Source organism: Bufo gargarizans, chromosome 8 (genome assembly GCF_014858855.1).
Source record: "Bufo gargarizans isolate SCDJY-AF-19 chromosome 8, ASM1485885v1, whole genome shotgun sequence".
Lineage (NCBI taxonomy): Eukaryota > Metazoa > Chordata > Amphibia > Anura > Bufonidae > Bufo > Bufo gargarizans.
Window position 1 is genome coordinate 192,586,896 of NC_058087.1, and position 10,178 is coordinate 192,597,073.

At 56.5% G+C, this 10,178-nt stretch overlaps 1 protein-coding gene across 1 annotated transcript; it reads right to left on the reverse strand.

The window, feature by feature from the left end:
• Positions 1-368: 368 nt before the first annotated feature.
• Positions 369-10,158, reverse strand: PRR14 (proline rich 14). Its single transcript, XM_044304904.1, has 9 exons — positions 10,018-10,158; positions 5,364-5,499; positions 4,828-4,865; positions 4,569-4,636; positions 3,846-4,491; positions 3,074-3,179; positions 2,885-3,000; positions 761-832; positions 369-678 (listed from the first exon to the last, which is right to left on the reverse strand). Exons 1-9 carry the CDS (start codon positions 10,074-10,076, stop codon positions 417-419), a joined length of 1,503 nt encoding a protein of 500 aa, XP_044160839.1. The 5' UTR covers positions 10,077-10,158; the 3' UTR covers positions 369-416.
• Positions 10,159-10,178: the final 20 nt, after the last annotated feature.

The following is a 10,178-nucleotide window of genomic DNA, read 5'->3' on the forward strand; positions in this document are numbered from 1 at the left end:
TACTTATCCTGTACTGATCCTGAGTTACATCCTGTATTATACTCCAGAGCTGCACTCACTATTCTGCTGGTGCAGTCACTGTGTACATACATTACTTATCCTGTACTGATCCTGAGTCACATCCTGTATTATACTCCAGAGCTGCACTCATTCTGCTGGTGCAGTCACCGTGTACATACATTACTTATCCTGTACTGATTCTGAGTTACATCCTGTATTATACTCCAGAGCTGCACTCACTATTCTGCTGGTGCAGTTTTCTACCTCATGTGTAAGGTTCTCAGTGTTTTGCTCTTCTGTCCCTGGATAACCAGACACATATGGAAGGACCCCGCCCCCAGACACAGCAGAGGAGCGGCACTCACAGATGCTATGAAGGCTCTTTATTGTGAGGAGGTTACATTGAGGCTGGAGGCTCAGGGGTCGGACATGTCTTCCTGCAGAGCGGCCTCCAGTTGGCTCAGCTTGTGCTGCAGTAACAGTTCATAGTTGACATTCTTCTCGGCGCTGGCTGCGGTGTACCTCCGGGTGCGGCCCACGGCCTTGCCCTTCTTCTTCCGCTTGCGGGGAGCAGCGCCCATATCCTTGAAGATCATGATCCGCCGCAGAGGCCGCTGGCTGGTAAGGATCAGGGCGCCATCCTTCGTTATGGGTTCCTCAAATATAGTTTCAAATTTTCTGTAGGATTAAATAAGGGTAAAGCTCCTGCCATCATGTTACCGCCCCAACCCTAGGGCGCCGTCAGCCACCCGCTCCTGACCTTTTCTCTGTAGGAGTGTGGTAGTTCTTATTGGTGTAGATCTCCTCAAGACTGAAATCTTCCTTCTGCAACCTAAACAAAGAGAAACTGAGTCACACAGCGAAGCTTTACCGGACAACCCCCCATGACGACACCACCACAAAAAACTGGATGATCACTGGACACATCAGAGCCGAGGGAGCAGCCTGCAGCATCCACACTGTATAGAAGAGGGAGCAGCCTGCAGCATCCTATACCAGACCATCATCATCACTGTATAGAAGAGGAGGGAGCAGCCTGCAGCATCCAATACCAGACCATCATCATCACTGTATAGAAGAGGAGGGAGCAGCCTGCAGCATCCAATACCAGACCATCATCATCACTGTATAGAAGAGGAGGGAGCAGCCTGCAGCATCCTATACCAGACCATCATCATCACTGTATAGAAGAGGAGGGAGCAGCCTGCAGCATCCAATACCAGACCATCATCATCACTGTATAGAAGAGGAGGGAGCAGCCTGCAGCATCCAATACCAGACCATCATCATCACTGTATAGAAGAGGAGGGAGCAGCCTGCAGCATCCTATACCAGACCATCATCATCACTGTATAGAAGAGGAGGGAGCAGCCTGCAGCATCCTATACCAGACCATCATCATCAGTGTATAGAAGAGGAGGGAGCAGCCTGCAGCATCCTATACCAGACCATCATCATCACTGTATAGAAGAGGAGGGAGCAGCCTGCAGCATCCAATACCAGACCATCATCATCACTGTATAGAAGAGGAGGGAGCAGCCTGCAGCATCCAATACCAGACCATCATCATCACTGTATAGAAGAGGAGGGAGCAGCCTGCAGCATCCTATACCAGACCATCATCATCACTGTATAGAAGAGGAGGGAGCAGCCTGCAGCATCCAATACCAGACCATCATCATCACTGTATAGAAGAGGAGGGAGCAGCCTGCAGCATCCTATACCAGACCATCATCATCACTGCATAGAAGAGGAAGGGAGCAGCCTGCAGCATCCTATACCAGACCATCATCATCACTGTATAGAAGAGGAAGGGAGCAGCCTGCAGCATCCTATACCAGACCATCATCATCACTGTATAGAAGAGGAGGGAGCAGCCTGCAGCATCCAATACCAGACCATCATCATCACTGTATAGAAGAGGAAGGGAGCAGCCTGCAGCATCCTATACCAGACCATCATCATCACTGTATAGAAGAGGAGGGAGCAGCCTGCAGCATCCTATACCAGACCATCATCATCACTGTATAGAAGAGGAGGGAGCAGCCTGCAGCATCCTATACCAGACCATCATCATCAGTGTATAGAAGAGGAGGGAGCAGCCTGCAGCATCCACACTGTATAGAAGAGGGAGCAGCCTGCAGCATCCTATACCAGACCATCATCATCACTGTATAGAAGAGGAGGGAGCAGCCTGCAGCATCCAATACAAGACCATCATCATCGTATCCAAGAGGAGGGAGCAGCCTGCAGCATCCAATACCAGACCATCATCATCAGTGTATAGAAGAGGAGGGAGCAGCCTGCAGCATCCACACTGTATAGAAGAGGGAGCAGCCTGCAGCATCCTATACCAGACCACCGTCATCACTGAATAGATGAGGAAGGGAGCAGCCTGCAGCATCCTATACCAGACCATCATCATCACTGTATAGAAGAGGAGGGAGCAGCCTGCAGCATCCTATACCAGACCATCATCATCACTGTAAAGAAGAGGAGGGAGCAGCCTGCAGCATCCTATACCAGACCATCATCATCACTGTATAGAAGAGGAGGGAGCAGCCTGCAGCATCCTATACCAGACCACCATCATCACTGTATAGAAGAGGAGGGAGCAGCCTGCAGCATCCTATACCAGACTATCATCATCACTGTATAGAAGAGGAGGGAGCAGCCTGCAGCATCCTATACCAGACCATCATCATCACTGTATAGAAGAGGAGGGAGCAGCCTGCAGCATCCTATACCAGACTATCATCATCACTGTATAGAAGAGGAGGGAGCAGCCTGCAGCATCCTATACCAGACTATCATCATTGTGGAGAAGGAGGGAGCAACCTTCCACGAACAGGAAACCCGTGGATTCGGCGACGCCCCCTCTTACCGGACACGTTTGGGGAGGCCGAGGGGCGTCAGCTTCCCTTCCTGACGTAACGCCCTCTTCCTGATCCGGATGCTGGACACTTTATTCTCTTTGGAAGAGGAAAGGTTTTCTGAAATCTGGAAAAGGTAATGGAGAGTAAAGCGGAGGGCGAAGATCTCCTCCTCGGCCACCACCCGTCCAACCTCTCACCTTGAAGGCAGAACTTGGCAGAGACTCCTTGGGTGCCTGGTCCTGAAGGCCACTGAAGCCAGGCTCGCCATCCTTGTCCATGGCAAGGCTGGAGGGAGACCCCTCGCTGTGGATGGAAAGACAGCAGAGGGGACTGAGATGGAGGAGAACAAACTAGGGGCCCTCATATGCCAGGTGGTACACCCAACACCCCCTAATCTAGCGCTGCACCCTCCCTCCTTCCTGGGCTGCAGCCAGCTATGGGCCTCATCGGTCCTGTGCTGTGAGGATAAGGAGGCTCCACTACATTAATACGCCCCCAGGGTGCACTGCGCAGACTCTAGTACTTAGCTAGGACACCACAAAACTGCCGACAGATCCCTTTAATCACTACTCATGGTGTGCCGATGAGCTGCCATGAGTCGAATTTGCAACATGCAAATTCTGCCCTGATCCTCCCGAGATCACATGCATCGCTGTGTTGCATACTCGGCGCCTGCGCAGCGATGTGGCTTGTGAACAATGTGCAGTTAGTAGCTCAGGACACTTCCCGCTGTCCTCAGGTGAGCAGTGTCGGGAATCAAAGATTACGGCTGGACTACCGACTGCAGCGAGCATCAGTCAGAGAAGCTGTGCACTCAGCGCTTGTCACTTTAAATAAGAAAAATAATTTGAACCACCCCTTTAAGAGGCAGACCAGTCAGGAGCTCCTGGCGGTTTGGAGGGCAGCTGACCGCTTCCCTTTCATCTACAGCGAGGGGACACCAGGCAGGACACCACCCTCGTCACTTACCTGTTTGGAGGCTGGTACGGCGACTGCCGAAGAACAGACGGATGATTCTCCTTTCGAAGGCAGGACAAGGAGAAAGAAATGGAGGAGAAGCTGAGGCCGTCCTCCATCGAGCCCAGGCTGTGCCGTCTCCTCTTGCAGGGCTCGGAGAGATGCTCCACGGTGTCGAGGCTGAGCCTCCGCTTGTGCTGTGTGAGGGGCAGTAATGGACAGGACAGGTAGCGCTGGAGGGGTGGACGGCACAAGATGGACGGGGATTGGGACTCCTCACTCTGCAGCCTATGGTTTGGAGGCGTTCTCTGCGCCTTCTCCTCTGTGGTGCCATCTCCATGCAGCAGTTCAGGAGAGACATCAGTAAGGCCACACCCGTCTACATCAAGGCGTACAGGGGACAGGGTAGAGGGGTGCCCGCTGCCCCTGGACACCCCACCCGAACATTCCTGCAGATCTGCTTTCCCAGGACGATCACTCTCAGAGTTCTGGGGGCGCCGTCGACTCTTCACTGGGGTGAGAAAGATTTCAGCAAAACTCTCTAACTTGGAACGCACACTGTTAAAGAGCGGGACCAAACCCCATCCGGGCTCTTCCTTCAGAGCGGGCTGGCAAGTGGGGATCGTGTGCTCCTCCGCGGCTGGCGAGCTGCTGACACCTGGGGCATGGAAGAAGAGTTTAATGGTAGGCAGAGCGGGCAGGGAAACAGAAAGGCAGGTCGCAACGGGCTCTTACCCAGATCTTTACAAGTGCTGGCAGGGCTGGTGCCGTCGCTGGCACACCACCCATCGGACCTTACTGCCCTGTAACGCAAGAGTGCATGTTGTTAACAGAATCTTGAACATGGGCGGGGCTCGTTAGAGGGGGCGGGGCTCAGGCTGGCATAAATTATATCTTAAATCCACATGGAGCATGGACATTAAAGTGGAAACCTGCGGGAGCCGCGATAAGCCACGGCTCCCTCCACAACACGTATGACAGAATGTATGCATACCGCTCACATGGGGGCATCTGCACCTGAAGCTGCTCCACCTGCAAAACAAGAGGCATCAGCTTCAACAAGGAGGACGGGGGGCAGCGACTCCATAATGTACATGACATCATCCAGTCATCAGCAGACCCCCTAGGACAGAGACTCCATAATGTACATGACATCATCCAGTCATCAGCGGACCCCCTAGGACAGAGACTCCATAATGTACATGACATCATCCAGTCATCAACCACAGACCCCCTACGATAGAGGACGGACGGGGGGGAGGGGGGGGGGGGGGAGAGAGTCGCTCCATAATGTACATGACATGCTCCATAATGTACATGACATCATGCAGTAATAAGCGGCAGACCCCCTAGGACACCGGACGAGGGTGGGCAGAGAAGACTCCATAATGTACATGACCTCATCATCCAGTTATCAGCAGCGGACCCCCGAGGACATCTTGCCCTCTCCTGCCCAGCATTACCCCCATCTCTTCACTGGTCCATACCCATCGAGCTTACTAGTGTGGCCCATGAACACCATCTTCTCACCTCAGGGGCAATGTCCTTCAGCTCCACAGACAGAATCCTCCTCTTCTCTCTCTCCATGGGAGACGCCAGATGGAGGGCATGGGTCAACCCTTGGTGCTGCGGAGGGGTCTTCAAGGAACCACTGGGGGGGGGTGGACTGCAATGAGGGAGAGAAAAAGCGAGGGCCATGAATATCCTGCCCTGCATGGAGGTGCCCGCGGCCGCTCTGTTACATCGGGGTGTCACGCCCCCTATACAGAGGTCATCAGTGCACACCCCAATCAGATCACCTGCCACTTACTGCATTAATATCGGTCTGATCACCAGATGTGTTATCAGACCAATGAGGATGATGGGACTGACACAACGAGGAGGGGAGCGATCACTGTATGATGGGACTGACACAACGAGGAGGGGAGCGATCACTGTATGACGGGACTGACACAACGAGGAGGGGAGCGATCACTGTATGATGGGACTGACACAACGAGGAGGGGAGCGATCACTGTATGACGGGACTGACACAACGAGGAGGGGAGCGATCACTGTATGACGGGGCTGAGACCACGAGGAGGGGAGCGATCACTGTATGATGGGACTGACACAACGAGGAGGGGAGCGATCACTGTATGATGGGACTGACACAACGAGGAGGGGAGCGATCACTGTATGATGGGACTGACACAACGAGGAGGGGAGCGATCACTGTATGATGGGACTGACACAACGAGGAGGGGAGCGATCACTGTATGACGGGACTGACACAACGAGGAGGGGAGCGATCACTGTATGACGGGACTGACACAACGAGGAGGGGAGCGATCACTGTATGATGGGACTGACACAACGAGGAGGGGAGCGATCACTGTATGATGGGACTGACACAACGAGGAGGGGAGCGATCACTGTATGATGGGGCTGAGACCACGAGGAGGGGAGCGATCACTGTATGATGGGGCTGAGACCACGAGGAGGGGAGCGATCACTGTATGATGGGACTGACACAACGAGGAGGGGAGCGATCACTGTATGACGGGGCTGAGACCACGAGGAGGGGAGCGATCACTGTATGATGGGACTGACACAACGAGGAGGGGAGCGATCACTGTATGACGGGACTGACACAACGAGGAGGGGAGCGATCACTGTATGACGGGACTGACACAACGAGGAGGGGAGCGATCACTGTATGATGGGACTGACACAACGAGGAGGGGAGCGATCACTGTATGATGGGACTGACACAACAATGAGGGGTGTGATCACTGTATGATGGGACTGACACAACAATGAGGGGTGTGATCACTGCATGATGGGACTGACACAACGAGGAGGGGAGCGACCACTGTATGATGGGACTGACACAACGAGGAGGGGAGCGATCACTGTATGATGGGACTGACACAACGAGGAGGGGAGCGATCACTGTATGATGGGACTGACACAAGGAGGGGAGCGATCACTGTATGATGGGACTGACACAACAATGAAGGGTGTGATCACTGTATGATGGGACTGACACAACGAGGAGGGGTGTAATCACTGTATGACGGGGCTGAGACCACGAGGAGGGGAGCGATCACTGTATGATGGGACTGACAACAATGAGGGGTGTAATCACTGTATGATGGGACTGACACAACAATGAGGGGTGTGATCACTGCATGATGGGACTGACAACAATGAGGGGTGTGATCACTGCATGATGGGACTGACAACAATGAGGGGTGTAATCACTGCATGATGGGACTGACACAACAATGAGGGGTGTGATCACTGTATGATGGGACTGACACAACAATGAGGGGTGTGATCACTGTATGATGGGACTGACACCATGATGAGTGACTGTCCACGCCAGAGGTCCTCATCCACCATGGTCACCCAGAGGGGCACATACAGGGGGTACACAGGCTCTGTCATAGTCCCCGCCACAGGTCCTTATCCACTGGGGTCACCCAGATTGGCAGATACAGGGGGTACACACGCTCACTGACTGTCACCACCACAGGTCCTCATCCACCGGGGTCACCCAGAGGGGCAGATACAGGGGGTACACCCGCTCAGTCATAGTCCCCGCCACAGGTCCTCATCCACCGGGGTCACCCAGAGGGGCAGATACAGGGGGCACACCGGCTCATAGTCCCAGCCACAGGTCCTCATCCACCGGGGTCACCCAGAGGGGCAGATACAGGGGGTACACCCGCTCAGTCATAGTCACCACCACAGGTCCTCATCCACCGGGGTCACCCAGAGGGGCAGATACAGGGGGTACACCCGCTCAGTCATAGTCCCCGCCACAGGTCCTCATCCACCGGGGTCACCCAGAGGGGCAGATACAGGGGGTACACCCGCTCAGTCATAGTCCCCGCCACAGGTCCTCATCCACCGGGGTCACCCAGAGGGGCAGATACAGGGGGTACACCCGCTCAGTCATAGTCCCCGCCACAGGTCCTCATCCACCGGGGTCACCCAGAGGGGCAGATACAGGGGGTACACCCGCTCAGTCATAGTCCCCGCCACAGGTCCTCATCCACCGGGGTCACCCAGAGGGGCAGATACAGGGGGTACACCCGCTCAGTCATAGTCCCCGCCACAGGTCCTCATCCACCGGGGTCACCCAGAGGGGCAGATACAGGGGGTACACCCGCTCAGTCATAGTCCCCGCCACAGGTCCTCATCCACCGGGGTCACCCAGAGGGGCAGATACAGGGGGTACACCCGCTCAGTCATAGTCCCCGCCACAGGTCCTCATCCACCGGGGTCACCCAGAGGGGCAGATACAGGGGGTACACCCGCTCAGTGATAGTCCCCGCCACAGGTCCTCATCCACCGGGGTCACCCAGAGGGGCAGATACAGGGGGTACACCCGCTCACTGACTGTCACCGCCAGAGGTCCTCATCCACCGGGGTCACCCAGAGGGGCAGATACAGGGGGTACACCCGCTCACTGACTGTCCCCGCTACAGGTCCTCATCCACCAGGGTCACCCAGAGGGGCAGATACAGGGGGTACACCAGCTCATAGTCCCAGCCACAGGTCCTCATCCACCGGGGTCACCCAGAGGGGCAGATACAGGGGGCACACCCGCTCAGTCATAGTCCCCGCTACAGGTCCTCATCCACCGGGGTCACCCAGAGGGGCAAATACAGGGGGCACACCCGCTCAGTCATAGTCCCCGCTACAGGTCCTCATCCACCGGGGTCACCCAGAGGGGCAGATACAGGGGGCACACCCGCTCAGTCATAGTCCCCGCTACAGGTCCTCATCCACCGGGGTCACCCAGAGGGGCAGATACAGGGGGTACACCCGCTCAGTCATAGTCCCCCGCTACAGGTCCTCATCCACCGGGGTCACCCAGAGGGGCAGATACAGGGGGTACACCCGCTCAGTCATAGTCCCCGCTACAGGTCCTCATCCACCGGGGTCACCCAGAGGGGCAGATACAGGGGGTACACCCGCTCACTGACTCTCCCCGCCACAGGTCCTCATCCACCGGGGTCACCCAGAGGGGCAGATACAGGGGGCACACCCGCTCACTGACTGTCACCGCCATAGGTCCTCATCCACCGGGGTCACCCAGAGGGGCAGATACAGGGGGCACACCCGCTCAGTCATAGTCCCCGCTACAGGTCCTCATCCACCGGGGTCACCCAGAGGGGCAGATACAGGGGGCACACCCGCTCAGTCATAGTCCCCGCTACAGGTCCTCATCCACCGGGGTCACCCAGAGGGGCAGATACAGGGGGCACACCCGCTCACTGACTGTCACCGCCATAGGTCCTCATCCACCGGGGTCACCCAGAGGGGCAGATACAGGGGGCACACCCGCTCAGTCATAGTCCCCGCTACAGGTCCTCATCCACCGGGGTCACCCACAGGGGCAGATACAGGGGGCACACACGCTCACTGACTGTCACCACCACAGGTCCTCATCCACCGGGGCAGATACAGGGGGCACACCCGCTCAGTCATAGTCCCCGCTACAGGTCCTCATCCACCGGGGTCACCCAGAGGGGCAGATACAGGGGGCACACCCGCTCAGTCAGTCCCCGCTACAGGTCCTCATCCACCGGGGTCACCCACAGGGGCAGATACAGGGGGCACACCGGCTCATAGTCCCAGCCACAGGTCCTCATCCACCGGGGTCACCCACAGGGGCAGATACAGGGGGCACACCCGCTCAGTCACTGTCCCCACCACAGGTCCTCATCCACCGGGGTCACCCACAGGGGCAGATACAGGGGGCACACCCGCTCAGTCACTGTCCCCACCACAGGTCCTCATCCACCGGGGTCACCCACAGGGGCAGATACAGGGGGCACACACGCTCACTGACTGTCACCACCACAGGTCCTCATCCACCGGGGTCACCCAGAGGGGCAGATACAGGGGGTACACCCGCTCACTGACTCTCCCCGCTACAGGTCCTCATCCACCGGGGTCACCCACAGGGGCAGATACAGGGGGTACACCCGCTCAGTCATAGTCCCCGCCACAGGTCCCTGGCCTGTAGCCCCACCCCTGCCCGGGCGTCCGCTGGTCTCCCCGGCTGGCGCTCAGATAGAGGACTCCTCCGCTTCTGCCCCTAATGTTTACAGCGCTGAGCAGCTAGGGTGGGCGGGGCTCAGCCGGACTTAATCCCGGTAGCAAACGCTGCAACCTAAAGATGTACCGGTATATGAGGTGCCGCTTCCTCCGGTAATGACGTGTATTCTCATCTCGTGACGTCATTGCAGAACCTGAGCCGCCGACGTCTCAGTTCAGGGGAGCTCAGCATCCCCTATAACCACTTCCGCTATACGCCCCGCCTTTTCCGGTTGACCGTCACGAAAC